The sequence below is a fragment of the Oncorhynchus nerka genome, linkage group LG13, assembly GCF_034236695.1.
Source record: "Oncorhynchus nerka isolate Pitt River linkage group LG13, Oner_Uvic_2.0, whole genome shotgun sequence".
NCBI lineage: Eukaryota > Metazoa > Chordata > Actinopteri > Salmoniformes > Salmonidae > Oncorhynchus > Oncorhynchus nerka.
This window is the reverse complement of record NC_088408.1, coordinates 34,324,762-34,338,370: the sequence shown is the minus strand read 5'-3', so window position 1 is coordinate 34,338,370 and position 13,609 is coordinate 34,324,762. Positions and strand designations below refer to the sequence as shown.

The 13,609-nt window shown below is 41.1% G+C and overlaps 2 protein-coding genes across 3 annotated transcripts in view; one reads left to right on the top strand and one right to left on the bottom strand.

Moving 5' to 3' along the window:
• Positions 1-479, bottom strand: part of si:ch211-140l13.3 (centromere protein J) — a 28,723-nt gene extending 28,244 nt beyond the window's left edge. Inside the window, exon 1 of one of the 2 annotated variants that reach the window (XM_065026358.1) lies at positions 108-479. The gene's annotated coding sequence lies outside the window, so the exon portion shown is untranslated. The remainder of the gene's footprint in view (positions 1-107) is intronic. The other variant, XM_029676782.2, reaches the window with a different exon arrangement.
• Positions 480-1,428: 949 nt separating this feature from the next.
• Positions 1,429-13,277, top strand: plg (plasminogen). Its single transcript, XM_029676783.2, has 19 exons — positions 1,429-1,538; positions 2,812-2,947; positions 3,040-3,146; positions 3,595-3,709; positions 3,844-3,983; positions 4,396-4,516; positions 4,899-5,017; positions 6,038-6,200; positions 6,342-6,466; positions 6,648-6,807; positions 10,621-10,823; positions 10,930-11,078; positions 11,300-11,393; positions 11,528-11,642; positions 11,771-11,845; positions 12,068-12,208; positions 12,304-12,410; positions 12,573-12,718; positions 12,869-13,277. The coding sequence occupies exons 1-19, from the start codon at positions 1,493-1,495 to the stop codon at positions 13,031-13,033; spliced, it is 2,427 nt and encodes an 808-aa protein (XP_029532643.1). The 5' UTR covers positions 1,429-1,492; the 3' UTR covers positions 13,034-13,277.
• Positions 13,278-13,609: the final 332 nt, after the last annotated feature.

Below are 13,609 nucleotides of genomic sequence, written 5' to 3'. Positions count from 1 at the left end.
TCTAACTTTAAAAAAAATTGTTGAGTTGTCTTGAATAGATTATTAGTAGAAAAGTATACATTCCATGAAACAGCAATTCATTTTATTATAGTAAGGTAAAAACGTACCTTTTTCTTTAAATCAAATAAAAAGACATAGTTCCCTTCGCTTTGGCGTGTCTCTCCCAAGAGTAAGCTACACTCATGTTTTATTCGTCGCCAGTGGTTACTGTTACTGTAAACATCAACCTCCAAGGAGAGAAAATATGAGTTGTTTTGTTTAGTCTACCATTAAATTAACAAATTACTCATTCGTTGAAAAGGTCGTATACAATAGTAATGTAGAGTGAGAAATGTAGGCTAATGGCTATGGAGGGCTAGGCATACATTGTCTCTAGAAGCATATAGTCAAGAACTGTATTGCACATTTAAGGAGTAGCGGTTGAATGAATCGTGTAGTATGGCGCCAAACAATGGCACTTTCGGCGGTAAAAGTTTCAGAAGTTTTTTTCTGATATGAATTCTTCTAAGATGGCCAAATAAGGTAGGCTATCTGACATTGGCTATTGGCCAACAACAATAGTTTTTTAAAAACATGCAGTCAAAAATATTGATGTATCTATCTGTCATCCAGCCATGTAATGTCGTTCCCACTTCCCGCCGAGGTGACGTGTACCCAAAATGAAGCCTCATCGAGGAAGAACAGGTTTGCCAGAGAGAGAGAGAGGGAGAGTAGGCCGATTGTGAAATACAATTCCTACAACTAATAGTATGGTATCATTATATACCTATAATTACCCCTCTCGGTTCACCTTCCCTGTCTCTCATACCTGAGGCATAATGAATGAATGAGACGGAAGCCGTTTCAGTAATTCTTGCAAAAAGAATATCAAGTACCTGAAATGAGGCGATTCAGTGAATTACTCAATTACATAAGTAGGTTGTTTGGTAAAGTTCTGTTTGTAAAAGAGGACATTGGTCTCTATTAGCTGATAATTAACCACCAATATCGATTTTACACAAAACTAGTATACACAGATAATTTGTTATCAAAATTAAATGCTCTGAAACAAAACATCTGAAACATTTAAATCTACTTTCATTTATTGCATTAACCTATTGATTTTTTGCACTAAAACATGTCACTAAACACTACCTCTGTCTTTGATTTCTAATAGGGGTTTTGAGGTGTGGCTGTACATACAGAGTGTCACAACATGATTGATTAGAATACAAATCCCTCATACAGTATAAAAATGAGTTATGGATGAAAGATTTCACAATCAGTTAGGCTGAAAGGAGCTGTAGCCTACTGTACATCATGACAGTACTATGTATGTGAAAGGAATAAAAGCCCATTGACAAACAGAGCCTGACCTCTGCTCCATGTCCTTGTTAGGCCAATGATTGACTGATGACTGAAATCTATCTATTTTGTCTCACTGACATGGTTTAAACGACACAAAACGTATCCCACTGGTGAGTTTGTACGCACTGCTTGACAGTGCTGCATCATGGACCTGTACAAAGCAGTGTTGCTAGGCTTCCTTTTCTCTGCAGGTAAGATACAGCTGGCATCATTTTACACATTTTAAGTTGAAGTGAACTGAAGGACTCCCACACAGTGTTTATACTTGCAAATTGAGCATTTATTCACAAATGAGTCCTATCTGTACACTGAAGTGTTTTGCTAGGTTCCTGTGTTCATGAATTTACTTCAGATGTGCTTAGTTCTTTAATCTAATAATTTTGTAAGATCGGATGTCATAAGGTGAAAGCACCAATTTGTAAGTCGCTCTGGATAAGAGCGTCTGCTAAATGACTTAAATGTAAATGTAAATTATCTTCTGTCAAACCTTAAAACTGTATTCTTCTTCTTACTGTGTAATTCATCTTGCAGATAGGCCTACTGTACAGTGTATTGTAACTCATTATTAGCCTTTATAAACTGGGGGGTTCGAGTCCTGAATACTGATTGGCTATACGGAGCGATTTACAGGAGCAATTAAGGTTAAGTGCCTTGCTCAAGTGCCCATCGACAGAGTTTTCACCTCATCCGCTCAGGGATTCGAACCAGCAGCTTTTCAGTTACTGGTCCAACCCTCGTGAACGCTAGGCTACCTGCCACCCTCATCATTTATACTGTATATCCTATGTGTCCATATTCTACCACAACCAGTTTAATTACTATTCATAAACTAGGTGGTTCGACCCCTGAATGCTGATTGGCTGACAGCCGTGGTATATCAGACGTATACCACGGGTATGACAAAACATTTATTTTTACTGCTCTAATTACGTTGGTAACCAGTTCATAATAGCAGTAAGGCACCTCTGGGGTTTGTGGGTTAAGGCAAATATACCACGGCTAAGGGCTGTGTCCAGGCACTCCTTGATGCGTCGTGCCTAAGAACAGCCCTTAGCTGTGGCATATTGGCCATATACCACAACCCCTCGTGCCTTATTGGGCTAGATTTACTGCTGTATAATAAGTAGGCTACTGTGGAAGAATGAGTAAATACAATACGTTTTGCACTGTATTTAAGAGTAAAAGGAACAATGTTGTGTTAAAACACTGTTCATTACACAAACATTTCTATGTATTTCTCTTAGTTGTAAATGGTTTTGAAATAACTTGTTTTTTTTGTCTGTGGTGGATGTCCACTCCACAAATGGCTAATCTGTCAATATACCTTCATGTTGCAACCTCTATCCTATAGTGGTCTTTAACAGCAGTTTAGCCCTGAAACCATTGAGTTTTAGCTTTGCATCACAGAGCAATTGTAAGCAAATTCAGTCTGACTAATTATTTCTTATCTGTTTGTCTATTCAGTCAGTGCGGGTATCCTGGATGAATATGCAAAAACAGAGGGCGCCCGGATTATATCTATACTGAAGAGGGAGTACTCAGTAGGCACGGTCATAGAATGTGCCATCAAGTGTAATGCTGAAACAGCTTTCACTTGCAGGTAACTTAAGGCATATGGCCATTACATGAACAGCGATAATGATTTACACATGAGTTACATAGTCAGATTTCATTCTGAATGTTTCTTGGCAGGTCCTTTATATACATTGAAAAAGATCAAGAATGTTTGACAATACCTGCAAACACCAAAACAGAGCAAGTTCTGAGAAGAACCAGCACAGCTCTCTACGAAAAGAAAGGCAAGTCGTAAAGCCTTTCAGATTCTCTCGATAAGTAGCTAGGCCTGATAGGGCTTCCTATCATCATTAATGCATAATGATCTAAATGTAGGACTGTGAGTTTCATGTGATTGTATTAGTCCACATTATTTTCAGTTAATATTTAGCTAACCTCTGTGGAGAGTCCAGTAAGAGGTTTGGACTGTGTCTGTAAGCAAACAGAAGAGATGATGCAGATTATCTAAACAACCCAGTCCAATCAGTCTTTCAGTGGGAGGTACATACGGTATATCAAATACATACTGACCATATATGACAACGTCTCAGATAGTAAAGGCCTGATGATGCTTTTTGATTACCCAAGAGGGGTATTTAGTACATTGCTGAACTTGCTTAATAAAATCTCAAAGATTATTAACCAATCCACCCACCTACTACTGTTGAGACATGCTATTCTATGTCTTTATAGTGTACTTGATGGAGTGTGTGAATGGAAACGGTATGGACTACAGAGGAACGAAGTCCAAAACAAAATCAGGGAAGAAATGCCAGAGATGGGCATCAAAATACCCCCATAACCCCAAGTATGTTCACACACACACCTACAATATTTCTCATATTCCTATAAAGTATTTTATTGACATGTTATTGACTACAAGCAACTTGTGTGGTTAGATTTCTGTGCAGCAGAAGTAAATTCACAGAATCATTCCCACAGCATGACCCCTGCAACACACCCCAATGCCGACCTGGAGTCCAACTTCTGTAGAAACCCAGATGGCGACAGCAAAGGACCTTGGTGCTACACCAGAGACCCTGAGACCAGGTGGGAGACCTGCAACGTTCAGGACTGCAGCGGTACCCTTAATATCTTGTTATTTCCCCACTGCCAATAAGATGATCAAATAGCTGATGTCATGTTGGTATAAAAAGTTAAAATCCCAAAAGCAGATTACACTCTTAGAAACAAAAGTGCTATCTAGAACCTAAAAGGGTTCTTCGGCTGTCCCCATAGGAGAACCCTTTGAAGAACCCCTTTTTTTGGGTTCCAGGTAGATCCCTTTTAGGTTCCATGTAGAACCCTTTCCACAGAGGGTTATACATGGAACCCAAAAGAGTCCTACCAAGAAACAAAAAGGGCTCTGCTATAGAGACAATTCAGTTGACTCGCTTTTTTAGTCACTTTTCCTCATCACAACATCACTTTGTTAATACAGTAGGTGTAATTTGGAAGTGTTTTATTTCTAAAGTGCTGTTGTTTGTCCCACAGAGGAATGTATGCACTGCAGTGGTGAGGACTACAGGGGAAAGATCTCTACCACTGAGAATGGTTACACCTGTCAGCGCTGGGACGCCCAGAAACCTCACAACCACGGCTACAGTCCCAGCGCGTAAGAGACTTTACTGTCTCTCTCTCTATGTAATATTGGATAAATAGGGAACGGGGGATACCTAGTCAGTTGTACTACTGAATGCCTTCAACTGAAATGTGTATTCTGCATTTAACCCAACCCCTCTGAGTCAGAGAGGTGCAGGTGGGCTGCCATAATTGACATCCAGTCTTCGGCACCTGGAGAACAGTGGGTTAACGGCCTTGCTCAGATGCAGAATTACAGATTTTTACCTGGTCAACTTGAGGATTCGATCCAGCGACATTTCAGTTACTGGCCCAACGCTCTAACCACTAGGCTACCTACAGTTTATATGTTTACCATGTGCTCCTTCAGCTGCCCCTCTTGACCTCTTCCTGTGTCCCTTTCCCTGTCTCTCTAGTCTTCCTGAGAAGTACCTGGAGGAGGACTACTGTAGGAACCCAGATGGGGACCCCAAACCCTGGTGCTTCACCACTAGCCCCTCCAAACGCTGGGACTTCTGCTCCATCCCTCGCTGCAGTGAGCTTTCACCCTATCTTTTCTATCTCTCCCCTGTCCCCTCTGCCCACCATGACCCTACTAGTGACTGTCATCCCATTCATGTCTTTTAGTCTTTTCTCTCATTGGTTTCCCATCTACCTTTTGGTCAAGTTGTTTTTCTACTCCGCATTTTCATCGTCTCACCACAAGAGGCCAATATAGTACCTTCTCACACCACGTGTAAATAAATTGTTGTGTGTGTACCACTTAATTATCCGATTAGTCCAAAATATTTTTAAGCAAAATTCACTATTTAATTTGACCATACTTGTTCACATATTGGTTGTTTGTGTCAGTGAATTTCTCCGTTATTATCGAGAGGCTTTTCTATTTCTTGATTTCAAACACGGTCTTTTGCACATTTTTGATTGTAGTATAGTAGATTTTTTGAGACATGAATCGTGTATATGTGCCATTCAGAGGGTGAATTGGCAAGACTAAATATTTAAATGTCTTTGAACAGGGTGTTAGGTGCCAGGCACACCGGTTTGTGTCAAGAGCTGCAACGCTGCTGTGTTTTTCACTCTCAACAGTTTCCCATGTGTATCAAGAATGGTCCAGCCAACTTGACATAACTGTGGGAAGTATTGGAGTCAACATGGGCCAACATCCCTGTGGAATACTTTTGACACCTTTACTGTACTTTTATGTAGACTGCACTTCCATGTTTGGTTTCATTGACTCTCCCCTTTAACTGCACCTAATTGACCAATTTGTAGCTAGGCTCAGGTGATACCTCGCCCGAACACACGATCACAACCAGACGTTGATTGATTGTTTGAAGACAACTTGTGTCAATTACAGAATATTTCCTAGGATTTTCTACCTGCAGCAACACTTGCAGGATAATGCTGGAAATACCAGTAAAAGCACAGTGCCTCATTTATGGAGCAAAAAGCAGGACCTTCCCCATGACCCCTGCTCTTTCACATAAAAATAATTCAAACATGAGTTTACTCACTCTCCCTTCTCTCTCCCTTCTCTCTCCCTCTCCCCTAGCTTCTGAGCCTCCCACAGTGGTGGAGGAGCTCACCTGTAGCACAGGCGACGGCGGTGCCTACAGGGGAACTGTTGCCGTGACAACGTCTGGGAAAGCCTGTCAGGTCTGGGCAGCTCAGACGCCCCAAAAGCACAACAGAACTCCAGACAACTACCCATGCAAGTAAGATCAACCCACGGGATTGGGCAACTTGTTTTTACTTAAACAAGAGCAGAGCATTGCATTTGTCACTGTTTTAATGTCTTGAAGATGCAGACTGACTGTGACTTAACCAATAGGAGTGGTTGTTTGTGTTCCTGTCAGAGGCCTGGACCTGAACTACTGCAGGAACCCAGACAATGAGAGGATGCCCTGGTGCTACACTACAGACCCAGAGACACGTTGGGAGTACTGCAAGGTGCCTAGCTGTGGAGACGTTCCTGGACCAGGTCACTTTACACTGTCGTGTGATGATGATGATAATGCATTGGATTTATATAGGGTGCTAAAATTGCTATACACTAACTACATAATGAAACTCATATCATCCACTATCAATCCATACATCCTACATTTTTCACCAAAATTAATATTTGGTTAACAGGGTTCATAATATTTTTTTATGTTCAGATGACGCAGCTCCCACTCCAGCTGAGGAAGACTGTTATGTGGGCAGCGGGAGTGAATATCGTGGCATGGTGACAGAGACCATCAGTGGGAAGAAATGCCAGTCCTGGAGCTCGATGACACCTCACAGTCACAAGAAGACACCTCAGGACTTCCCTAAAGCGTGAGGCCTAGAGCATAGTCAAATATAATCTCTATCTAGATCATCTGTAACTTTATTTCTGTATTCTACTATCTGGTCATTTAAAGTAGAAATGGGGGGGGGATCAATGAAATTGATTCTATGACTCCAAGTATCAAGTGTGTATTTATATATATACACAGTACATACAGTTGAAGTCGGAAGTTTACATACACCTTAGCCAAATACATTTAAACTCAGTTTTTCACAATTCCTGACATTTAATCCTGTTAAAAATTCCCTATTTTAGGTCAGTTAGGATCATCAATTTATTTTAAGAATGTGAAATGTCAGAATAATAGTAGAGAATGATTTATTTCAGATTTTATTTCTTTCATCACATTCCCAGTGGGTCAGAAGTTTACATACACTCAATTAGTATTTGGTAGCATTGCCTTTAAATGGTTTAACATGGGTCAAACGTTTCGGGTAGCCTTCCACAAGCTTCCCACAATAAGTTGGGTCAATTTTGGCCCATTCCTCCTGACAGAGCTGGTGTAACTGAGTCAGGTTTGTAGGCCTCCTTGCTCGCACACACTTTTTCAGCTCTGTCCACACATTTTCTGTAGAGTTGAGGTCAGGGCTTTGTGATGGCCACTCCAATACCTTGACTTTGTTGTCCTTAAGCCATAACTTTGGAAGTATGCTTGGGGTCATTGTCTATTTGGAAGACCCATTTGCGACCAAGCTTTAAGTTCCTGACTGATGTCTTGAGATGTTGCTTCAATATATCCACATAATTTTCTATCCTCATGATGCCATCGATTTTGTGAAGTGCACCAGTCCCTCCTGCAGCAAATCACCCCCACAACAAGATGCTGCCACCCTTGAGCTTCACGGTTGGGATGGTGTTCTTCGGCTTGCAAGCCTCCCCCTTTTTCCTCCAAACATAACAAAGGTCATTATGGCCAAACAGTTCTATTTTTGTTTTTATCAGACCAGAGGACATTTCTCCAAAAAGTACGATCTTTGTCCCGATGTGCAGATTTTTATTGTGGTTTTGCAGCAGTGGCTTCTTCCTTGCTGAGCGGCCTTTCAGGTTGTCGATATAGGACTATATACAGTATATTGCTGTGGATATAGATACTTTTGTACCTGTTTCCTCCAGCATCTTCACAAGGTCCATTGCTGTTGTTCTGGAATTGATTTGCACTTTTCGCACCAAATTACACTCATCTCTAGAAGACAGAACGTGCCTCCATCCTGAGCAGTATGACGGCTGCGTGGTCCCATGGTGTTTATACTTGCGCACTATCGTTTGTACAGTTGAACGTGGTACCTTCAGGCGTTTGGAAATTGCTCCCAAGGATGAACCAGACTTGTGGACGTCTACAATATTTTTTCTGAGGCTGATTTCTTTTGATTTTCCCATGATGTCAAGCAAAGAGGCACTGAGTTTGAAGGTAGGCCTTGAAATACATCCACAGGTACACCTCCAATTGACTCAAATGATGTCAATTAGCCTATCAGAAGCTTCTAAAGCCATGACATAATTTTCTGTTTAAAGGCACAGTCAACTTAGTGTATGTAAACTTCTGACCCATTGGAATTGTGATACAGTGAATTATAATTGAAATTGTTGGAAAATGTACTTGTGTCTTGCACAAAGTAGATGTCCTAACCGACTTGCAAAAACTATAGTTTGTTAACAAGAAATTTGTGGAGTGGTTGAAAAACAAGTTTTAATGACTCCAACCTAAATGTATGTAAACTTCCGACTTCAACTGCATATTTTGGGGGGCAACTGCACGCAGATACATAAAAGCGTTCATCTGACTCCGGGGAAGAAGATAAAAGGACCTCATTGCCAAAATCCTAAAGTATCCCATTAACTTAACTGGCGGTAGTTGGCTGTACCTGCTCAAAACCTCAGGTATTTCTCCTTCTCTAGATTGATCTTCTTTTTAACTGGTGAGCCAACATGTTTACAGCACTTTTATTTCCATGACTGATCGTTTTGTAATGGCTCTCTCTTGTCCCTCTGCAGCAGACATGGTGAGCAATATGTTTGGAACATCAAATCGCAATAGAATTGCAGTATTGAATCGCAGTACATACAGAATCGTGAGAATCGCAAGAATCGTATTACATATTGTATTGGCACCTACACTACCGGTCAAAAGTTTTAGAACACCTACTCATTCAAGGGTTTTTCTTTATTTTTACTATTTTCTGCATTGTGGAATAATAGTGAAGACATCAAAACTATGAAATAACACATATGGAATCATGTAGTAACCAAAAAAGTGTTAAACAAAATATATTTGAGATTTGAGTTTCTTCAAATAGCCACCCTTTGCCTTGATGACTGATTTGAACACTCTTGGCATTCTCTTAACCAGCTTCACCTGGAATGCTTTTCCTACAGTCTTGAAGGAGTTCCCACATATCGTGAGAACTTGTTGGATGCTTTTCCTTCACTCTGTGGTCCGACTCATCCCAAACCATGTCAATTGGGTTGAGTTCGGGGGATTGTGGAGGCCAGGTCATCTGATGCAGCACTCCATTACTTTCCTTCTTGGTAAAATAGCCCTTACACAGCCTGGAGGTGTGTTGGGTCATTTTCTTGTTGAAAAACAAATGATAGTCACACTGCGGATAACACTGCCTGTGATTTTAAATAAATCATAGGCAGTGTTACCATTAAAGCACCCCCACACCATAACACCTCCTCCTCCATGCTTTACAGTGGGAAATAGACATGCGGAGATCATCCGTTCACCCACACAGCGTCTCACAAAGACACGGCTGTTGGAACCAAAAATCTCCAATTTGGACTCTAGACCAAAGGACAAATTTCCACTGGTCTAATGTCCATTGCTCGTGTTTCTTGGCCCAAGCAAGTCTCTTCTTCTTATTGGTGTCCTTTAGTAGTGGTTCCTTTGCAGCAATTTGACCATGAAGGCCTGATTCACACAGTCTCCTCTGAACAGTTGTTATTGAGATGTGTCTGTTACTTGAACTCTGTGAAGCATTTAATTGGGCTGCAATTTCTGAGGCTGGTAACTCTAACGAACTTACCCTCTGCAGCAGAGGTAACTCTGGGTCTTCCATTCCTGTGGCGGTCCTCATGAGAGCCAGTTTCATCATAGTGCTTGATGGTTTTTGCAACTGCTCTTGAAGAAACTTTCAAAGTTCTTGAAATGGTCCGTATTGACTGACCTTCATGTCTTAAAGTAATGATGGACTATCGTTTCTCTTTGCTTATTTCAGCTGTTCTTGCCATAATATGGACTTGGTCTTTTACCAAATAGGGCTATCTTCTGTATACCATCCCTACCTTGTGTTGTGACAATGTAGGGTTGGTATACAGAAGATAGCCCTATTTGGTAAAAGACTAAATACATTAAGGAAAGAAATTCCACAAATGAACTTTTAACAAGGCACACCTGCTAATAGAAATGCATTCCAGGTGACTACCTCATGAAGCTGGTTGAGAGAATGCCAAAAGTGTGCAAAGCTGTCATCAAGGCAAAGGGTGGCTATTTCAAGAATCTCAAATATATTTGGATTTTTTTGAACACTTTTTTTTTACTACATGATTCCATATGTGTTATTTCATAGTTTTGATGTCTTCACTATTATTCTACAATGTAGAAAATAGTCAAATTAAAGAAAAATCCTTGAATGAACAGGTAATCTAAAACGTTAGACCGGTAGTGTAAGTATGATGATAATATCGTATCGTGAGATCCCTGGCAATTCCCAACCCCAATTTTAAGCCAAACAAGGTAATATGTCATTATTCAGTGTCTGAGGACATTAGATTACATGTCTTTTACCTATGTTTCACAGCGATTTGAGAAGAAACCTGTGTAGGAACCCTGATGGAGACCGTGCTCCATGGTGCTACACCACTGACCCCTCTGTTCGTTGGGAGTTCTGCGCTGTGGAGAAATGCCCAACGCCTCCCAAGCCTACTTCTAAGCCTGACCAACCTGACAAGCCTGACAAACCTGATCAGCCCAAACCAACACCCGATCAGACACCCTTAGATGGTCATCCTTTTTAATCCTTTAATCCATCCATTCAATCTACATTGTCAATGTTCAGGGGAGCAATTGATTATATTATATACTGATATCGTTTTCTGTTGACGTTCAGATTGCAAGGTGGGCAATGGGGGGACATACAGGGGTCCTACTTCTATGACCATGTTGGGTGTCACATGTCAGAGGTGGAGCTCCCAAAGCCCCCATCAGCATTCCAGTTTCAACCCTGAATCCCACCCTGACAAAGGCCTGGAGTCCAACGTAAGTCCATGGAATTTACTGTATTTAAAGGCTCTTTTTGACCATTTTAATTGAAAACAATCACAGTAAGCTACTTAATTGTTACCCAGAAGTTATTTGATATTGAGCTGCATTGGGCCTTTAAATAATGTCAAACAATACTGTGGAAGTACTGCATATGATAAGAGGAGACATTTGGGAAGATGCACTTCAATTAATTCAGCGTCTTTTTTCACTGTTAGAATTGCAGAAACCCTGACAATGACGTGAATGGACCATGGTGCTACACCACAGACAGAAACAAAAAATGGGACTACTGCCAAATCCCAGATTGCGGTATGTGGCCTACATTGAAATACAGTTTCTGTTAATCATTATACATATGGCTGAGCTGAAACAAACGTGTTACATCCAGAACAATTTGGTTACATGGTAGAATGCACAAATAAAACTGTCTTTTTGCTCTTCAGCTGGCTTGAAATGTGGGCAGCCGGTTACAAAACCCAAGAGGTGTTTTGGTCGCATCGTTGGAGGCTGTGTGTCCAAACCCCACTCATGGCCCTGGCAGATCAGCCTGAGGACCAAGTATGGAGGATAGCATCCCATTCCCTTTCACAAATTGTATTAATGTATTGATATTTCCATCCAGACAGATAAAACAATATATCTCTTGGATAACTAACTTCTTCACTCTTCTGTCTGTCCTCCTAAAGCACTGGTGTTCATTTCTGTGGGGGAACTCTGATCGCCCCTCAATGGGTCCTCACCGCTGCCCACTGCCTGGAGAGGTGAGAGAGCAGTCCGCATTAACTCAGTTGTCTTGAGGTTTATTACTCAATAAATGTATACCAACAAGAAGAGCAGCTGTACATACACTATACTGTGTAGTAGTGGCTGAGTGATAGCCTCTTACACAACAGAAGAAGAGCATTACTTTTTAGTAATGTTTACTGTGAGGCCCTAATTATGGATTAAATAAAAGTTTGTCTTTCTATGTTTGTGCGTATCAGATCAAAGAGGCCATCTGCCTACAAGGTGTTCATGGGAACCCACACAGAGAGGGGAAATGAAGCGACCAAGCAGGAGCGTAACCTGGAGAAACTGATCCTGGGACCTGACAGGACAGACATTGCACTGCTGAAGCTAGAAACGTGAGTGAGGCCAGAAAAACTCAATCAAATTTGTCACATTTGTCTTGCTGTTTGTAAGTCAGAGGCTGTAAAAACACTTGTGTGATTGGTTGCAGCCCTGCACTCATAAATGACAAGGTTTTACCAGTATGCTTACCCGAGAAGGATTACGTGGTACCACCTGGAACAGAGTGCTATGTGACAGGATGGGGAGAGACACAAGGTTCAAGAGTCATGCATGTTTTTTTACCCTTGTGATTTCTCTCATAACATTAGACAGAATTAAGTAATTCTTCTGTTCAGGACTCCATTACTTTTGTTGTTGCAAATGTAGCAATTCTTTTCTATATTTTCTGACATGAAACATTGATCTTTGTGTTTGTAGGAACTGGTGGAGATGGGCTCCTCAAGGAGACGGGCTTCCCTGTTATAGAAAATAAAGTGTGTAATCGTCCTGCCTACCTGAACAACAGAGTCAAGGACCATGAGATGTGTGCTGGGAACATTGAAGGGGGAACAGACAGCTGTCAGGTATACATGCTCAGCAACAACTAGTAGTCATTCAATATCAGTGAGGACTGTGTGGTTGGTTGTAAACTGCAGTTTCCACAGTGATTTTAAACATAACTGTTTTAGAGTGATGATGATAATGGTGGTGATGATGTTTTTGACCTCTTCCAGGGTGACAGTGGTGGCCCTCTGGTGTGTCATGCCCAGAACAGCTTTGTCCTCCAGGGAGTGACATCCTGGGGTCTGGGCTGTGCCAACGCCTTGAAGCCAGGAGTGTACGCCAGAGTATCAAAGTTTACGGATTGGATTAACAGTCAGATGAAGATTCATTCTTAACTCCCTACTCTCCATAATCTGGAGAAATGTGTCATTTGAGCCACAAATCTAGTTTTGTTAAGAATTGAAAGTACAAATTAAATACTTGTGGTAAGTGTCAGAAATTGCAAGGTTAATTATTTTTGTTAAGAAAACAAAATAATGCAATTGTTTAGCAATGCAATTATGTTCTAGCCTGGAAGACAGCGATGGTGTTCGGCCACATGTTAAAAAAATTAAATAAAACAGCTGACATTGTGTAGCAGATTGTGTGCAATTGGGATCTTGAATGGGAAACCTCTATTAAGTTCTGTCAGGTCAGTCAAAAACAAAAGTATAACATTAACACAACTGGGGTTATATTAACATTTGGGATAACTTGAAACAGTTGCAATTTTAGAATGAGAAAATTCTCTCTCAAAACTCTTACTTTAATGAGGAGATTGCCCGGTGTAACGCTTGTCGTCTGGAGATAGAGAGGAGGACCAAGGTGCAGCGTGGTAAGTGTCCATATTTTAATGAACAGGTCAGAACGTGACAGTACCCTCCCCAAAGGTGCGGACTCTGGCCGCAAAACCTGAACCTATAGGGGAGGGT

Bases quoted from the DNA above. Each gene is read 5' to 3' on its own strand.
- plg (XM_029676783.2), top strand. From the start codon at position 1,493: ATGGACCTGTACAAAGCAGTGTTGCTAGGCTTCCTTTTCTCTGCAG. The intron at 6,201-6,341 runs GTAAGATCAACC...TGTTCCTGTCAG, and splicing joins CCAGACAACTACCCATGCAA to AGGCCTGGACCTGAACTACT. The intron at 10,824-10,929 runs GTCATCCTTTTT...GTTGACGTTCAG, and splicing joins CGATCAGACACCCTTAGATG to ATTGCAAGGTGGGCAATGGG.